We start from the raw sequence: 20,017 nt of genomic DNA, 5'->3' as shown, positions 1-20,017 counted from the left end.
CCTTGAATCTCTCTCCTGGAACCCTTTAGCTTTAGCTACCTGTTGCAGACTAAAAGATTGTTCTCTAGGCTTGTGGTGAGTCTTCCTGTATTTCACTTGAAAGAATTGTGGGAATTAATTTCAATTCTCTCTTTCATTGACTCTTATGTTTCTAGATCTTTGGTTATCATCTACCACGATTCTTTTTGTTTGCTTAGGACCTCATTTTGGTGTAGGGTACATGTTCTCCAGTAGCTAGCTTCCTGAGGATGGATTCAGGGTGATAAATGAAGATGTTGGGCTTCTAATATCTGTTTAGGCCTTAGACTTGATTGCTACTTGTTTTTTGTTCTTTAAATTTTTTTATTGTTATTATAAAGGTGATATATAAAGGGGTAAGGCAGGTAAAGAATACATTTCTCTTGCTCTCTTCAAGTATTTCCCTCCCAACCCCACCCACTAGCAAGTTGTGTAGTTCATTTTCAACATAGCTAGTAAAACTGTTGGATTTGTTCACTCTTTGTCCCTTTATTTCTGTACCCCCTTACCCTCCCAAAGACAGGTACACATCAAGACAACAGAAAAGAAAACAGAAGGCAGCAAAGAGAAAAATCCTGTTATTTCCATTTCCCTGGAGTTCATTTCAATAAATGTTATTTTATTATTTTATATATTTTGGTAGTATTGGGGTTTGGATTCCAGGCCTTATACTTGCCAGACAGGCTTGCTGAGCCTCTTATTGTTAATTAATTTTGATTTGTGTGTGTGCACTTGCACGCCTGTGTCTATGCCTGTGTCTGTACAAGGGCTTGAATTCGGGGCCTCTGCACTACCCCTTAGCTTTTTGCTTAATGGAGGTGCTCTACTACTTGGGTCACACCTTTACTTCTGGCTTGATAGTTAATTGAAGCTAAGAGGTTCACAGACTTTTTTGCCCAGAAAAGCTTCGAATTGTGATCCTCAGATCTCAGCCACCTGAGGAGCTAGGATTATATGTGTGAGCCACCAGCACTTGGCTTGACTCCAAGTTTTTAAGTACTTCTCTTCAAGTGTTTGGAAGATATTATTCCATTGGCTGCTTCTAGTGTGGTATTAAGTCCAGTATGAGGACTAGTAATGTAGCTCAATTGGTGCTCTGTTGTATTTTTGAAAAAACTTTGAGCTTTTTAACTCAGATTCTTTACATTACATTATTTCTTTGATAGTTTCTCCTCACCTGTGTCTCTGTTCTCCTCTGTCTCTCTTGTATCTCCTTGGTGTTCTGTGTCTCTGTCTGCATATCAGACTTCAGATCCATTATTACTGTTTTAATCTCTTTTCTCCTATCTCTGTCTTTGTTCTTTCTGGGAGTTTTTCTTACCTGGATGCGTGAAGTGCTTGGATTTTGTTAAGGTTTGTATGTTTTTTTGAGGTAAATTTTGCATAACAAAATTATTTTTCTCAGGGCCTTCCAGTTACTCTATCCTTTGAGCCTCCAGCCCATTTTACTTTGGGTTTTATACATATAGGCAGACAGACAGACAGACAGACAGACACACACACACACATTTATTTATTTTTCCTGTTATCTGTTACTGTTAAAGTGTTGCACAGAGGCGTTACTGTTTTAAAAGTCAAATGAGTACATTTCCTTTTTGGACAGTGTCATCCCTTCCTTTGCTTTCCCTCAGTTTCCCCCTCCCATCCCACAATTAGTGTAGTTCATTTTCCACATAGTGTCCACTGAAGATCATGACTGAATTTGGCCACCTTTCTTCCATTTCTCCTGATGACATAAATGAGCAGACAACAAAAAGCAAAAACAAACAACATAGGTTATATTTTTACATGTTATCTTGGTTTTTGACCAGGATTGTCTAAAACCACTAAATATGTACATTTGCTTCCCACATAGCTTGACCACAGGTGTGTGCCACAAGTACATCAACTTGTTGTGCTGGTATATAGCTATCATTTTGCCAAGGTATCTCTAAACAGTGACATAAGTAGAAGGAGAGATTAGCTGGGCAGGTTACTCATTCCAATAAATCCAACTCCTCTTAAGGCTGAGGTCTGATTATCTTGGTTCAAAGCTAACCTGGAGAGAAGTCTGAGACTTTATGGCCAATTAACTAGTAAGAAGCTGGAAATGGAGGTATAGCTCAAAAGCCAAGTGAGAGTCTTAAGTCTCTGAGTTCAACCTATTCTACCTATCCACACACAGGTTAGGTGGGGAGGGGCAGTTACCAGTCTCTATAATTTAAAAGCTTGAAAGCTTCTTTGCTTTCTAATATGATAGTTTGTTCTAAGCTTATCTTGTACACTTTTGCCTTGTACCTGAAATTCATGTGCTAGCAAATGGTTTTATGAAACTGTAACCAGGACTTTATGAGTGATCATTGCTGTTGATTTATTGACTTGTTTTTCAAATCTTTTCAGTGAGCAAAGCTAGGAAATACTTTTCCAAATGAGAAAATACTGATGAATTCAAACTCATCCAATTCAAATTTTAAGTAGGTATGTAAAATGTATTGGTAAAAGAGTGTTAAGTACCAAGTTTTGATTTTTGTTTCTACAATCTTAAGGATGAATTACTCTCATCTTTATGAAATTAATAATAATAATGACATAGTGTGGTTGAGTGAAGTAAAAGCTTAGGGAATTATATGAATTTATTTTGTCACTATACAAAGATGAGAAACACCCAGTACTTGTAGGGTTTCGAAGATTTCCATTGAATATAACACGTGTGTCCTCAGGAAAGGTAGAATTTTAAGTGGAATGATACTGGTTTAAAGAACTATCTACACAAGAGACTTACCAGGGGTACTTTGCATTATGCAAGCCTTGAATACAGGACTCTTAGTTAAGGTATCCAGTCTTTCTTTTTCTAGGTCCTTTGACTTACTTGTAAATTTAGAGTTAGCCCTGTTAATTTTTACAAGAAAGTCTTCTATAATTTTGAATTAGAATCTAATAAAATAATTTGGGGGAGAAATTGATACTTTATATTGCTTGTTATTCTGATCATGAACACTACATGTTTCTCAGATTTTCTCTTTAATTTTCTCAGCAATATTCATAGTTTTCAGTGTATGAGTTTTGTTTGTACACATTATAAATTGGAATTTTTACTTTTAATTTGATTATTTATTTAATATGTAGATATATAGTTTTTTTTTTATTTTGACCTTGTAGCCTGTAACTTTCCTACATTTACTTATTATTCAGTAGTTCTTTTTCCAACTCCTTGCAAGTTTCACACACAAACGCTTATCTTTATTAGGTAAATTTGCCAGGGACATTTGTCAGATTATTGAATTTAAGAGATCTTAAAAGTAAATTTCAGCCTGGTGCCAGTGGCCCGTGTTACTCAGAAGACAGATATCTGAGGATTGTGCTTCAAAACCAGCCTGAACAATAAAGTCTGTGAAACTCTTTTTTTTTTTTTTTGGCCAGTCCTGGGCCTTGGACTCCGGGCCTGAGCACTGTCCCTGGCTTCTTCCCGCTCAAGGCTAGCACTCTGCCACTTGAGCCACAGCGCCGCTTCTGGCCGTTTTTCTGTATATGTGGTACTGGGGAATCGAACCTAGGGCCTCGTGTATCCGAGGCAGGCACTCTTGCCACTAGGCTATATCCCCAGCCTGTGAAACTCTTTATCTACAATAAACTACCAAAAAGCTAGATGCAGAGCTGTCACTCAAGTAGTAGAGCATTAGCCTTGAGCACAAAAGCTCAGGGACAGTGCCCAAGCCTGATAATCTCAAGACTAGCATAAAGCGTTTTTCTTGTTTTCTTTTTTTATCTTCTTTTACTGTTTGATAACTCATGTTAATTTTAAAAGTATTTGATAGAGTAAAAAAGCAATGTATGAGAATCCTGTTTATCTGTTTTTTTTCTTTTTCTTTTTTTGTTGGTTATGGGGCTTGAACTCTGGGCCTGGACTCGGACTGTCCCTGAGCTCTTCAGCTCAAGGCTACCACTTGAGCCCCAGAGCCACTTCCAGTTTTCTGATGGTTAATTGGAGATAAAAGTCTCATGGACTTTCCTGCCTGGGCTGGCTTTGAACCATGATCCCCAGATCTCAGCCTCCTGAATAGCTAGGATTACAGGTATGAGCCACCAATGCCCAGCTATCTGGATTATTTATAATAGTTTTTTTTTTTTTTTAAATAAGCTAGCCAGAAAAAAAAAAGCTAGCCAGGGCTGGGAATGTGGCATAGTAGTAAAGTGTTTGCCTAGCATGCATGAACCCCTTGGTTTGATTCCTTATTACCATATAAACAGAAAAGGTCAGAAGTAGCCCAGTGTCTCAAGTGGTAGAGTGCTTGCCTTGAGCAAAAGAAGCTCAGGGACAGTGCCTAGGCCCTGAATTCAAGGCCAGGACTGGCTTAAAAAAGAAAAACGAAAAAAAGGTAGCCAAAGTCTAGCTAGTCTTGTTACTTTATTTGGCTTGTGATGGTATGTGCCCCATTAATTATTAAATAATTGAAATTGAACTTAGTTTTAGCAACATCACCAATAATTGAATTGTCATCAAATGTAAAGTAACCAGATAAAGAGAAAATTGTTATTACCAACATCATTCTGCCATTTGTTTTTGAGATGAGCACTGGAAATTTTTGTCATTGTCATTGGTTTTGCTTTTGGTTCAGGAATAAAAAAGGATAGTAAGATTATCAAAGGAAAGAAGGAAAAATATAGGGTTATCTTTTTATTTTTAAAATTATTATTATTTAATAATTAATTTATTTTGCCAGTGCCGGGGCTTGAACTCAGAGTCCTGAACACTGTCCCTGGCTTCTTTTGCTCAAGGCTAGTAGTACTCTACTACCACATGAGCCACAGTTCCGCTCCTGGCCTTTTCTGTTTGTGTGGTGCTGAGGAATCCAACCCAGGGCTTCATGCATGCTAGGCAAGCCCTCTACCACTAAGCCAAATTCCCAGCTACATTTCCTTTTTTGTAGTTGTCAAAAAAACTACAGACCATAGTGGGTTGGTGATGTCACTAAAATTAATCATATTAAATAACCACATAGAAAACTTTAATTGCATCAAGTTAACGAAAGCTTTGTAAATATAAACAATAATTTTCCTTGCTTATTGGTCCACTAGACTAAAGGCTTGCCAAGTATAATTACTGCTTTAATGAATAATTTACTGGTTTTTGACATTTATATCCTTATTAATGTGTCTAGGTATTTTGAGCACATAATATGAACATTTTTGGCATGTTTACCTAGCAGTATTCTTTTTTGCTTTGGATTTTTAAAAATGTAATACATGGAACAGAAAATTACAGATAGTGTGTAGTCTCCTTTGTTTCCTTAGACAGTGTCATTCACCTCTCTTCCCCTTTCTAGTAGTAACAATTGTGATTTTGGTGTATGGTCTTCTATGTTTTATTTCACAACATGTATGTGTTTGTGTGTGTGTGTGTGTGTCTATACACACATTAAATCTTGCTAACTTTTAGCAATGTCTGTACTACTTTTTCATTTATGTCATTTTTCATTTTGCCATTCTTTTCATCTGACATTGTTCTGGACTCAAAGAGACTTATACATGTACAGTCAAACGACACAAGTAGATGATGTTTCAGTGCAGCAAGGACAGTCTTTTCAATACATGATGCCATCTCAACTGGATAACCAGTTAGAGAAAAAAGACAACAGTTTATCTTCACTTTATCTCTTCTTGAAAACAAAAATTTCTTGAGATGGATTTCAGGTTTAATTGCAAGTAAGAAAACACTAAAGCTTTTAGAATAGAGTATAGGAGAATATCTTCATGATCTTTGATGACATGAAAAGCAATAATTCTGAAAAGAATATATTTATCAATTGTTTTATCAAAAGATAACAAAGATATCAAAAGATAACTGAAGTTTAGGCAAAGGATCACTGTGTCTGAGGTTTAGTATAAGATTCTGTACTAAAAGCGGGGACGGGGAATATGGCCTAGTGGCAAGAGTGCTTGCCTCACATACATGAGGCCCTGGGTTTGATTCCCCAGCACCACATATATAGAAAATGACCAGAAGTGGTGTTGTGGCTCAAGTGGCAGAGTGCTAGCCTTGAGCAAAAAGGAAGCCAGGGACAGTGCTCAGGCCCTGAGTCCAAGCCCCAGGACTGGCAAAAAAATAAAAATAAAATAAAAGCGGGGATGGGTAAAAGGACTAAGGGGGAATATATCAGTAGAGTACTCTCTTAGCAAGTATGAGCTTAAGGCCCTGGCCATGTTTAAACCTCAGTATCTCCCCTCAAACAAACATACAAAAAAACCCAAAAAAGTTATGAAAGAGGTTAAAGTGGAGAAGATTCTTGTAATGCCTGTATCCAGCCAAGAAACTGATTGCTCGTCTATTTTGATAATACTTGAAACTAGTATGAAAAGGGTGATGCATTATTTTTTTAAGAGGCGAAATATTTAACAGGTATTTCACAAAAATGGGTCAATAAGTATATGAAAAAGTGACCATCTTCTGTAGATATTGGTGAAATTGAAACCACCCAGAAACCAATACGTGCATATACTAAAATTATAGTGAAAGAAGGCAGCTATATTAAATGTGTAAGAGAAACAAAGCATCTAATTTTCTCATATGCTGCTGTTGAGAGTAGTACAACATAGGAAGACTATTTGATAGGTTCCCTGCACCCCCCCTTCCTCCTTATTTGGGTGTTTGATCTCTCTACTGATGTTGGCCTCAAACTTGAGGTGCTGCTGCTTCTGCCTTCTAAATGCTGGGACTACTGACAGGTGCCACAGGTGTTCCTATCTTTTGTAGCTGTTTTCTGAGAAGTAAATATGCTGAATACATTTGTGTGCCATACAGATACTCTTTATCATAGTTTGGTATTCATAATAGAATTTAACCCAAATACCTCTAAGTAGCAAAATAGATAGATTATAGATAATACAGTATTGCAGTAATATGATCTACTGCTATATGCAATATGTATGAATCAAGACTCTATAATGATAAAAGAAGCCAAGAAGACTTGAACCCAGGACTTTTTTTCATGTGAAGTATATGGTCTACCATTCATCGTATCTCCTCCCCCTTTTCCCTCCCCCTCTGCTATTCTTTTCTTTTGTGCCTGTCCTTGGACCTTAACTCAGGGCCTGGGCACTGTCCCTGAGCTGTTTTGCACAAGGCAAGCTCTATCACTTGAGCCACAGTTCTACTTCTGGCTTTTTTGATGGTTAATTAGAGAGAAAAGTCTCATAGACTTTTCTGCCTTGGACTGGCTTCTAATAGAGCTCAGCTTCTGAGTAGATAGGTGTAAGCTGAGGTGTTGGACTTTTAAAAGACTTTTAAGATTTTTAGACCAAGAGAGAACATTGATGTTTTTAAAGATATGCATATGCTTACCTTGAGCTGTACCAACTGTTACCAAGATATTCTCCAAATGGTTGTACATTTACTGGCTTGCCAGGAATGGTAAAGTGTTTTCATCACTATTAACATTACTTGCTATTACCAGAGTTTTAAAGCTTTTTTTGGGGGGGGGCAATTGTATGGGTATTAAGTGGTATGGGAATCAAATGGCATCTCATTGATATTTTAATTTGTATTATCTGAGAAGAAGTGCATTTGAGTATTTTCCAAGTGTTATAGGCCATATAAATTTCCTCTTGGATATTCACACATTTGTCAGTTTTAGGAAGTATATATCGCCTATTTTTCTGATAGTTAATTTTCTTTTTAGTTTGTGCAGTTTCTTTGAATATTAAGTCCCTATATTCAAAGAGTTCTTCCTTTTGTGATTTTAAGAGGTTAGAATTTCAGCTGTAAACCTTAAATTTGGAGTAATTAAATGTAAAATGTATATTTCCTTTCAAATTTTTAAAATTTATTTATTCATTCATTTATTTGTTGTTCCAGTCTTGGGTCTTAAACATAGGTTCTGGGTGCTGTCCCTGTGATTTCTCCCCTCACCCTGCTATCACTTGAGCCACAGCTCCACTTTCAGCTCTTTGGTGGTTAATTGGAGAGAAGAGTCTCACAAACTTTCCTGTGATTCTCAGACCTCAGCCTATCCTGAGTAGCTAGGATTACAGGTGTGAGACATTGGTACCTGCCAAAACTTTGAATTTTTACCTGTTTTCCAACCATTACTTACTCCCATATTAATAATACATCTCCCACTCCTGTTTGGTAGTGAAGTTGGTAGCAATAGGGAGGGGGGATACTAGAAAAATGAAGATCTAGCATTGGGGGCTCATGCCTGTAATCCTAGCTTCTCAGAAGGCTAAGATCTGAGGATCACAGTTTGAAAGCCAATGGGTGTAAGAAAATCTGCTGGACTCTTCTCTCCAATTAACTACCAAAAGCCATAAGTAGAACTGGTGTGGTAGAGCTCTAGCCTTGAGCAAATGAGCTAAGGGACAGTGACTAGGCCCTGAGTTCTGCACACATGCGTATGTCCACACACAAAATTTGACAAATTGCTCTTTTCTTTTGTAGTGGGCAATCTTGGGGTTTGAACTCTTGACCTGGGCTCTGTCGCTGAGCTTCTTTTTGCTCTACCACTTGAGCCACACACCACGTCTGACTTTTTCCTAGTAGTTTATTGGAGATGAGAGTCACAGAATTTCCTGCATAGGCCGGTTTTGAATCTTCATCTCAGCCTCCTGAGTAAGCTAGCATTATAGGCATGAGCCACTGGTGCTTGGCAGACAGAAAGTTTTATAGAACTGGAATTGATATGTATAAAATGCTTGAAAGTACTTTTGGGACCTTGCTGGCTTTTCTTTTTACTGAAGTGAAATACATTTTTGATTTTAGCTTGTACAACGACAGGTCAATTCCTTTATTGAATATTGTCAATGCTAGAGATTCTTGTTATTATGTAATCGTGTGTATATGTGTAGACTATATAGAGTGCTTTTTTTTGTTTTTTGTTTTTGTTTTGCACGTCCTGGAGTTTGAACTCAGGGCCTGAACACTGTCCCTTGCTTCATTTTGCTCAAGGTTAGCACTCTACCTCTTGCACCACAGCTCCACTTCTGTCTTTTTCTGTTTATGTGGTGTTGAGGAATGGAACCCAGGGCATGCTAGGCAGGCACTCTACGGCTAAGCCACATTCCCAGCCCCTGCAATGCTGAGGCAGTTTCACACCTCCATTCTCAACAAAGTAGCTGCATTAAGAGATGAAAGCCTTTTTAGATATTGTTATTGGTGCTTTTATGTTTCCATGACCTTAGAAAATGACTAATGAGTTGGTAGTTGTGCTACCCAAATTGAAGGTTGATCAGTCTGAGATAAAAGGAAATGATATGAACAGTACTTTCTCATTTATGTTCTAGCAAAGTTCAGTAGCAGCAGCAAGGGCCTGTTGTTCTTGTTTGCAAATGTCACAAAGCTTTTGAGGCTGATGACCCTTCTTCAAAGAGCATCCTGGATTCTTCAGCCCAGATTTTATTTTATTGTCTTAATTTTTGTTTTAGCTTACATTAGTTATACAGAGGGGGATTTCATTGTTACATTTCCATATGTTTATAATATATTCCAGTTAGTTTCCAATCACTCTCATTCTTCTTTTCCAAAACAATTTCAGCAGATTTCTTTGTTCAGACAACATAGTTGCAAACAATCTATTTTGACTGTATTCATCTTCTTTCAAAATGTTTTTTTTTTTTTAATTTCTTGTGTGGGTCCTGGGGCTTGAACTCTGGGCCTGGGCTCCGTCCCTGAGCTTCAAAAGAAACTCAAGGCTAGCTCTCTACCACTTGTGCCACAGCACTACTTCCTACTTTTTCTGAGTGGTTTATTGGAGATGAGAGTCTCATGGATTTTCCTGCCTGGACCCCAATCCTCAGATCTCAGCCTCCTGAGTAGCTAGGATTACAAGTGTGAGCTACCAGCACCTGGCTTGTTTTTCAAAATTCTTTATCTTCTATTAATGTTTTCATTCCTCCTTCCTTCTCCATCTAAGTAGTTGCTTAGTTAGATTCATGTTTTGTTTATCCTTATATAGTTATGTAAATGGATCGACCAATGTGTGTTTATGTTATGTACATGAATTTTATATATGTCCTTTGGGTCTATTTTTTATGTAAGTGAAAACATGATATTTTGTATTTTGAGCTTGTCTTATTCAATATGATTTCCAGTTACATCTATTTTCTTGGTTGTGTAATATTCCATAGTAATTATGTATGTGTGGTGTGTATATTACATCTTCTTTGTTAATTCATCTGTTCCAGCCTAGATTTCTTCAGCATTCCTTTCCTAATGCCTCTAGCTTTTACGTTAAGTAGGACCAGTGCCAGGGTAAGACTACATAGTCATAAAATCATCACCGATCTTGGTTAGAGTCTTACAGCATATTATTCTCTTGGCATGAACCTTTGGGAGCCACAACCTCACTTCTGGCTTTCTTGGTAGTTAATTGTAGATGAGAGTCTCATAGACTTTCCTGCCTGGGCTGGCTTCTAACCATGATTCTCAGATCTCAGACTCCTAAGTAGCTAGGATTATAGGCATGAGCCACTGGTGCCGAGCTAGATCAATTTTTTTTTAATGGGTTTGATATATTAATGAAGAAACTTCAGTTTTGAATTAGTGTAGAATGCTTAAAATTCAAAATTACCAAGAGAGGAAAGCTGTAAAGCAAACAGGTCTTGATTTAAGAAGAAATAATTATGAACTAGCTGATAATTTTAAAACATCTTGTTTTTAAAAGATACTTTTAATAGTTGTAGAAATAATAAATCCTTGACTGAGCATGTTCATCTTGGGCTTGGATTGTTGTTACCTTTTAAACTTCATAAGTCATAGGGATTTTTATATTCCTATGCATAGTACCTTTAACAAAATTAAAATATTTTTAATATTTTAATAATAATTAATAATGATTTAATATTTTTAATATTCCATTAATACATATTTTTTATTCCTATGATTATCTCAAAATCTTTGCTTTTGTGTATATTGTCTCTTACTTTACAATAGTTCTGATGTCCTACTCTCTACCTTTGGCTTTTGCTTCTTAAGATTCTTGAATCTTAGGAAGGCATGCTTGATTAAGCAGGTCTAATGGAAGTGATAAGAAAAACATATACTGTGCTAAAGGGTATGGCTCATTTGGTAGAATGTTCCCACTTCTGCCCCCATAAAGCCTTTACATTTATTCACCTATGAAAAGACAACTAGCTTCAATATTTTCTTTTTTTTCCCTTGGTTGGAGACCAGAACTCACGCTTGGTACCTGTGTCTACTTTTGCTCATTGGCTAGGGCCCTACCAACTGAGCCATGCCACCAACCCCACTTTAGTACTTTTAATACATAATTATTGACAAAATTTACTTCCATGCAAACGCTTTGAGAATGCATATCTTGTACAAAATGAATTTAAAATTACTAAGAAATAGGAGATATTTCAGACTGCTGAGGTATAACAACCGAAGTCCTGATGTAAATCAAGGTTTAATCTTTTTTTTTCCTGAGGCCTACACATACACATACTGAGTAGCAATTAAGATTTCAATCACACCTTTTTAATGATTTAATTAGAAATAATCTAGCACCTTATGGTTAGCTGCATATAAATTTGAAATACATTGCATACAGTATTTCAGATTTTCTTCTTTCAAGTCAGTTCTTTACAATAAAATTTAAGAAAAAGCAAGTGTTCATTGTATTAGGTATATGTGAAGTTTTATTTTTTTTAATTTATTTTATTTACATCTTTTGGTTGGTTGTGGGTCTATGAACTTAGGGCCTAGATGCTCTCCCTGAGCTGAGCCTCTTTGTGTCCAGTTTTCTGGCATGGCTGTCAGAATTGGAGATGAATAGTTTGAAGGATTTTCCTGCCAGGGCCTGGCTTTGAACCTCAAGCCTCAGGTCTCAGCCTCCTGAGTAGCTAGGATTACAGGTGTGAACCACTGGTGCCTGACTTCGTTTTTATTTTTGAACTTGTTTTCAGAGTGATAGGGAACTCAATGAAGTTTTACTATGTGTTATTAAAGTAGCTTATTTGAAGAAAAAAAAGTAGTGTCTAGAAAGGTTACTGATTTTGTTATTGTTTTCCCTGTTACTTTCAGCTCCATTTACCTCTTAATTCACCTTTGCCTGGAAGTGAATTGACCAAGGAACCTTTTCGTTGGGATCAGAGGCTCTTTGCTTTAGTGTTGCGGTTGCCTGGCACCATGTCAGTAGAATCAGAACAGTTGACAGGTGTTCCTTTAGACGACTCTGCCATCACACCAATGTGTGAAGTGACAGGCGGTAAGTTGTTGTTGTTGTTGTTTTGCTTTTGCTAGCAGTAATTCAGTGACTTAAAGCAGAGTTTTTCCTGAATGTGGTAAAATGTACACTTCTAAAATTCATTTTTGTTGTTGTTGAACAAGATAACATTAAGAACTAATAGACATAAAGTTTTAAAATTAGTTATATTTATAGATGATGGTCTGTAATCTTGATTTGAAGAGAATATGGTTACTGCTATTGGATCTCATAATGAATGGAATTTTTTTTTAACCCAAATAGAAATGGATAGTATTTGGAGTTCATAAACAAGTTTTCCTATGTACAAAGGCCACCAACAATTTAGAAATGCTGTAACATTATTTTCTGGTAATCAATGTTTTTCATTATCATTTGATGGATGGGTACCTTTTAAAGTTTTTTCCAGAGGCAAGGAAGTAGAAAGATAGATGAGAGGAAACTGAAGTTTTATTCTATTTCATGTGTTACTTATTGAATCAGATCAGATTATCACTATGCTAAGTGAATACTAATGAGAATCTCAAATACATATTATTCTTAGATCTTCTATAATGTAGAACTGGTTAATAGGTGGGCTTATTTCATATAGATTTGCATTGACTGCTTATTGTATACCAAGTGTTGTCCCAAACCTTAGGGCTCATTACTTAGTGACCAGTAAGACATACGTGGGAATTTGGTTTCATACAGCATCTGCCTTACCTAAGGAAATTGATATTAAAATGGTTAAGTCTAGCATCCTGTTACTTTACCCATGAGAGGCCTCCAGTATGGTCTCTAGATATAGTTGGGCTCTACTCAGTCAATTATAGCTTAGCTTCAAGAAAGGAAAAAGATGGTATGAATTCTAGCTAGTATTTTAGGTGACTTTCTTGTAATACTCATTCAATGGGTGTGGGCAGTCTACAAACTAAAGGCAACAATGATGAGCCTTTTATATGTAGCTATTTGAAGTAGGTAAGTAATAATGTTTACATTATTAAACGTTTCCATTGTAGAGGACTTGCTGAATTGTAATGCCTTCATTATTTAATTCATAGAAGAAAGAAGGTACATGTATGTCTGATTTGAAAATTCATTGTTAATTTCTTATACATTTATAATATTGTTAGTAAATTGGTACTGGTATTTTTTATGGTAGAATTACTTTTGAAGTAGTGAAATTTTAGTTTTCAGCTTTAAATTGACCTACTTTTAAGATCCTGTGTCTTTTTTTAATCTAGGATTTTTTCTTTATTGCAAAAGACTGTAGGTGCAGCTTAGATGTTCTTACATTAGAATTTGCTTATTATTTACAACTTAGTTTGATCTTAAAATTATGGTGGTTATGATATTGCGTGTACTAAAATATACTATGTTTTAGAGTCAGATATATTCAAAGTATGAAATGAAGTGAATAATGTATAATAGAAAAGAACTTTGAGATGTGGTATAGAAATTGGTAATCTTTAGCAATATCTCCAAAGTTGTAGGATTCAAACTTACTCTTGGTGTAGTATGTTTTGGTAACAGAAAAGCTTTAGTCAAGGAGTTAGGAAGTTGTCCCTAGATAGTCTTTCTGGATCTTTCCTGACTTAGTCCTTTATTTTCCCCCTTTTCATGCTTCTATAGCAATAATGGGAAACTATATACATACTGCTCACTTCATACACTTTCATACACCTGAATAGTGTGTGTGTTTTTTTTTTAAAATTAAAGTCACTAAAGGAAGTTTTGGAGATAAAATACCAGAGAAGTAGCAAGAACAAAAGCTAATATCCTTTGGTATTGTACTTCACAAATATGCAATCACTATGAACAATCCTCTTGTATCTCTTTGTTAGTGACAGGAAGTGTTTTATAAAAATTGATTTTTCTGCATTATGAAATTCATATTCAAGTAAAAAGTGTATATTGTCAAATTTGTAAATACATTGTTAATATCTTTATGTGTGCCTTTTAAAAAGCTGTACAGGTGTCTGTGTTTTTGTTTGTAGATAATTAATGAGTGCTCACTGTATTCCACATGATAGTTCTTGATGCCAGGAATACATCAGGAACAATAGAAAATTTGTAGTTTTGGATTTGGTGACAGAATTATTTTATGAAGTATAAGGATTTTAAGAAGCATACATATTATGGGGAAAAATAGAGCTAGAGATTAAAGAATAACTTGAAGCTATGAATGAATATTCTTAGGTAAGTTTGCTTTTGAAGAGGTTGATTTAGGGAGGAGTAGAGAATAACTGTTGAGAGAGCTGGGTAGGAACCAAATATTGACAAGCTTTTTAGTCCATTGTATTGTTTTTTCTGTTTTCCGAGTGTTATGGAAGCCATTGGATAGCTTTTGATAGAAAATAACATCTGAGTTCTATATCTTAAAGGACCACTTCAGCTTTAGCAAAAATGGAAGCAAGGGAGACTGGTAAGAGATTATTGTACTTTGACCTAGAGAGGGCAAAGAGAGTAAAAGGAATCAAGGATGATCCTCAGATGATTTAGATGGCTTGAACCATTAGTGATGAATGGCTATACTATGAACTCACATGGACACAGTGGCAGAGAAAGATGATACAAGGATGATGAACCATATTAATAAGTGTCTAATAGAATAGGTGCTGGTTTACACGCATAAGCCTAACTACTTGAGAAGCTGATATCGGAAGGATTGCAGTTTCAAGCCAGTCCTGGCAGGCAAACTAGAGGTTCCATCCAGTCAACCAGCAAAAAGCCTGACTGGAAGCATGATTCAAGGGGTAAAGCATCAGATATGAGTGAGCAAGCCAAGAAGAAGGCCCTAAGTACAAGGCCTGGTACTGGTGAAAAAATAAAAGTAAAAAAATCTGATATATTGGTAGAAATATCAAAAGATGAAAATTCTATTTAAAACATTCTAGATTTTCTAGATTAAATAGTAACTTCATTACACTATGAGGACTGTTACCTCACTTAGGAGTGTTCTTTTGCCTCTTCTTTTACCAAGATGTGGATGCTGACTTTAGACTTGGTGTATTCAGTTTGGCTTTTTGTGTTTTTTTTTGTGTGGTATCCACATGATCAAAAATGGGCCAGCTTCTTGACTTAAACATGTGTATTAATACAGTTTTTTTCCTGTTATAGTGATTCTAGAAACTTTATGCTTCAGCAAAAATATGTATTCTAAGGGATGAGAGAAACATTACATAGGATATAAACTTTTTTGTGAGAGTTTTACTTTGTAAACCATGCCATTTTACTTTCAAAATAATTAATGGATTTTTATTTATTATTTATAATGGAGGCTTTTTGTATGTGTCTTTGCTGGTATTGGAGCTTAAAGTCAGGGACTAGATATTGTTCCTTAGCTTCTTTGCTCAAGGCTAGTGCTCTGTCACTTGATTCTTTTCCAGCTTTTTGGTGGTTAATTGGGAATAAGAATCTCACAGACTTTTATGTCCAAGCTAGTTTTAAACTGGGATCTTCAGGTCTCAAAGTCCTGAGTAGCTAAGATTACAGGTGTGAGCCATCAGCACCTGGCCATGATGAATTTTATTTGCCATATTCATGTTTATTACATTTCTTCTAATTTCCAAAAGTCTTTATTACTAGTTTTATTTAATACTAAGATAATAACTTTGATTAATTAATGGCATCACTTAACAGGAGTAGACAGGCGTGGTGATGTATTAGAAAGATCACGGTTGAACGTCAGCCCAAGCAAAAGTTGGAGACACTGTCTCAAAACAAGCTAGAAATGATGTTGATACTCTTATCTGACAAAGTAAAAGGCAAAATGCTGGAGACATCTCGAGTTAAATCCCTAATTCTGAAAAAAACAAAACAAAACGTGTTTTCTTAAAATATCTTGGGAAGATTTAAATTTTTGTGATATAAGATATTCAGGGAGCTGGGAATATGGCCTAGTGTTAGAGTGCTTGCCTCGTATACATGAAGCCCTGGGTTTGATTCCTCAGCTCCATATATGTAGAAAAAGCCAGAAGTAACGCTGTGGCTCAAGTGGTGGAGTGCTAGCCTTGAGCAAAAAGTAGCCAGGGACAGTGCTCAGGCCCTGAGTTCAAGCCCCAGGACTGGCCAAAAAGAAAAAAAAAAACAAAAAAGGTATTCAGACTTCATATTCTCTTATGAATATTTTGTGTGTAATAATAGTTTATATTGTACTGTTTTATATATATCATTAAACTGACTTAGAAAAAAAGTTGATTTACCAATTCTTTCAAATAGCATGACTACTATATAGATGCTTTATTTTAACTTCAAATTAACATGTAATTTCAGGGTACAAAGTAGACCCAAAATAAATTTCTGTTACCTAGTTTTTGAATTTTAGTCATACAAGTGTATTAACCTCTCTGTGTCTTTAGTTTCCTCTTTTTTTTTAGTTTCCTCATTTGTAGATTAGAGAAAATAACCCATACAATTGTTTGTAAAATTAAGCAAATTATTATAAAAAGGATTAGAACAGCTGAGCTTTGTGGCTTATAGCTGTAGTCCTGCCTGCTCAAGAGCTGGAGATGGAAAAGTTATCAGTTTGAGATAAGCCCAGTCAAAAAGTTTTTGAAGCCCATTTCAGTCAATATGCTGGGTAGGGTGAAGAGAAACCCATCATGTCCACTACAAGGGAAGACTTAGGCAACTATGATATCCTCCCTGAAAACTAAGCTTTAAAAAAAAAAAAAAAAAAGGACTAGGGGGTGAGGCTTATGTGCTGAGCAGACCCTGCATTCAGCAAACCATTGAAAGCAAAGGAGATGAGAACAAGAGTAGACATAGCAGGGCTGGGTGGGAATATGGCCTAGTGGCAAGAGTACTTGCCTCGTATACATGAAGCCCTAGGTTCCATTCCCCAGCCCCCATATACAGACAAGGCCAGAAGTGGCGCTATGGCTCAAGTGGTAGAGTGCTAGTCTTGAGCAAAAAGAAGCCAGGGACAGTGCTCAGGCCCCGAGTTCAATGCCCAGGACTGGCCAAAAAATAAAAATAAATTTTTTTAAAAAGGACTAGACATAGCTGTTGGTATAGGTATTTTATAATTACCAATGTCATTGTTTTTGATATAATACTTGTTTATTTAAAAAAAGTATTGAATCAGTTTTTTTAAAGAATTGAATTATTTCTGCCTAATGTTTCCTTTTTCCGAGTATGCTTTACAAAGTAGACTATGAATTGGTAGGGGTAAATTGATTTGTCAAATATGATATAGCTTTTGTTTTGAAATAATTGGCTGAATTTGTATAAAAATAGGGCTTCATATTGAGCTTATTATAAATAACATTGCAGGGTGTTCGGTTGAAAATGGATTTTTAGCTGTCAAGGCTTTTAGTGTTTTCATGTGGATCAACATCTAATAGTAGAAATACCATTTAGGTTCCATGTTATAAATTGTGTAATAGCTATATTTAAAAAATAGCAAAAATGAATGTTAATGCCATTTTATTTAAATCAGTGTATCCAACATACTATTTCAGTATTTTTCATATTAAATCTACCATAATCAGGTGTACAGATTATACATATTATACATCTAAAGTTAGATTGCCCCTACCTATTTCAAGTTCTCAGTAACTGTGTGGCTAGTATCTGTAATACCAGACAACAAACATGTGCATATCCTCGTTGAAAATTCCTGTTTAAGATGGGTGTGATGGTGCATACCTGTAATCTAAGCCGTTGGGAGACCGAGACTGGAGAATCAGATATTGAAGGCCAGCCTGTATGTTTTTTAAAAAAAAATCCTTTTCACTTGTATTTTTCAAGTCCGTAGCATTTTAATGCTTCTGATCTAAGGTATTGTAGATTAAAATATCAAAAGGGAAAAATAGGAGCCAGGTTCCTGTTGTCATGCCTGTAATCCTAGCTACACAGGGGGCTGAAATTTGAGGATCACAGTTCAAAGGCAGCGGGGCAGGAAAGTCCCTGAATTTATTATTAATAACAATAATCTCAGTAATCTCCCATTAACCACCAAAAAGTTGGGGAGTGGAGCAGTAACTCAAGAGGTAGAACACTAGCCTTGAACAAAAAAACTCAGGAGAAGTGACCAGGCCCTGAGTTCAAGCTACAGGACTCACACACACACACACACACACACACACACACACACACACACACACACACACACAAAAGGCAGGATAGTAATTTTCAACAGGACACACACACACACACACACACACACACACACACACAAAGGCAGGATAGTAATTTTCAACTGTTTAACCCAAGTGAAATTCAGAAAAATACATGTTACCATTAATATCAAGATCAGGTATTTAAAATAATAAGCTACTGCCCACAAACCAGTTAAAATACTATTTACTGCTTAATGTGTCCCAGGGACATAATATTTTGGTTAAGTGGAGAAAAAAATTGGTTGGATTGGTACTAGAGGTTGTGTGTGTATATTGTGTTAAAGATACATTGGATAACAGTTTGGAATAATAGTGCTTTATACATACCATACGTAGTGTATCTAACTTGTTTTCATTGTCATTTGTTCACACTGAGTTTTCTTTGTTTCAAGCCCCTATACTTAGAAGAAAAATTTGCATATCTCACAAACTGGCTTGTTGGTTGGAAATAATTTTGCTCATTCTCTTTAAGATTATGAAATGTCAACCTTTACCATTGAATTTCTGTTCCTTAGTATTGTCTGAAACCATGCTTGTAGCTCTTACTAAAAGGTAGGAGTTCTTGCAACTATCTAGTTTACTTTATTCTTTATTTTTTATCTTAGGCCGTTCATACTCTGTATGTTCTCCAAGAATGCTTAATCAGTGTCTGGAGTCTTTGGTGCAGAAAGTACAAAGTGGAGTGGTAATAAACTTTGAAAAAGCAGGACCAGATCCTTCCCCTGTAGAAGGTATTTTTTTTTTTTTACAGACATTCAAAACTTGCTTTTAACTTATTGAACTATAACTGAAAACCTAAAAATTGGCCTTAAGATCAGCAAGGTCAAATTATCAACATAATAAAACTTCTTTTGTAAAGAAAGGAATATAGATATAAATAGGAAAGTTGAAGTAATCTTTGCTCCTCCAAACACCATTTAAAAGCATTTCTAGATAAGCAGACTTACTTGTCCTCTAGTAGATATAATTACCTCTCCATCATTTTGCTTTTCCTATCTCCCTTAATATAGTCAGTGTTCTACCTTAAGTGAGTAATTTCTTAACTACTTTTGTTCCAAGGATTTAACTAATCAGAACTAAAGATTTTTTTTTTTTTTTTTTTTGGCCAGTCCTGGGGCTTGGACTCAGGGCCTGAGCACTGTCCCTGGCTTCTTTTTGCTCAAGGCTAGCAATCTGCCACTTGAGCCACAGCGCCACTTCTGGCCGTTTTCTGTATATGTGGTGCTGGGGAATTGAACCCAGGGCCTCATGTATACGAGGCAAGCACTCTTGCCACTAGGTCATATCCCCAGCCCAGAAGTGAAGATTTTTGAGATCCAAAATTGAGGAACCAGCTTTTTTTTTAAGCTATTGCTCAGCCTCATTTGGCTACTCTATTTTATAAGGAAGTATACTAGAACCCATGGAGAGTTTGTAGCTGAGATTTGGTTGCACTGCACATAACTTATTTCAATAATTAGAGATTAATGACACTTTGGCACACTTGTTCTACTAGAGCAAGTAATTGGGAGAGGAGAAAGATTACAGTTTAAATAATAGGTATGTTGAGAAAGTATAAAGAGCTGGTAGATAAGACCTAAGTTGTATCATGGTGTCTGGTTTAAAAATTAAGGTAAAAATTGTTACACATAGAATGTACCTGTTTAAAAAATTATTTAACAAATACTTGGCTTAGACACTAATTACATGTTTACTGAATTGTTGAAAAGGATTGCT

The 20,017-nt window shown here is 35.9% G+C and overlaps 1 protein-coding gene across 5 annotated transcripts in view; it reads left to right on the top strand.

The window, feature by feature from the left end:
- Positions 1-20,017, top strand: part of Ints6 (integrator complex subunit 6) — a 79,484-nt gene that overhangs the window by 40,885 nt on the left and 18,582 nt on the right. For all 5 annotated transcript variants that reach the window (XM_048341432.1, XM_048341434.1, XM_048341433.1 and 2 more), the window contains 2 exons: positions 12,014-12,197; positions 18,907-19,032. In XM_048341432.1, the coding sequence (XP_048197389.1) occupies positions 12,014-12,197; positions 18,907-19,032 (310 nt within the window). The remainder of the gene's footprint in view (positions 1-12,013; positions 12,198-18,906; positions 19,033-20,017) is intronic.

The sequence above is a fragment of the Perognathus longimembris genome, chromosome 3 (assembly GCF_023159225.1).
Source record: "Perognathus longimembris pacificus isolate PPM17 chromosome 3, ASM2315922v1, whole genome shotgun sequence".
Lineage (NCBI taxonomy): Eukaryota > Metazoa > Chordata > Mammalia > Rodentia > Heteromyidae > Perognathus > Perognathus longimembris.
The sequence above is the reverse complement of the archived record's forward strand: the minus strand, read 5'-3'. Positions and strand labels throughout refer to the sequence as shown.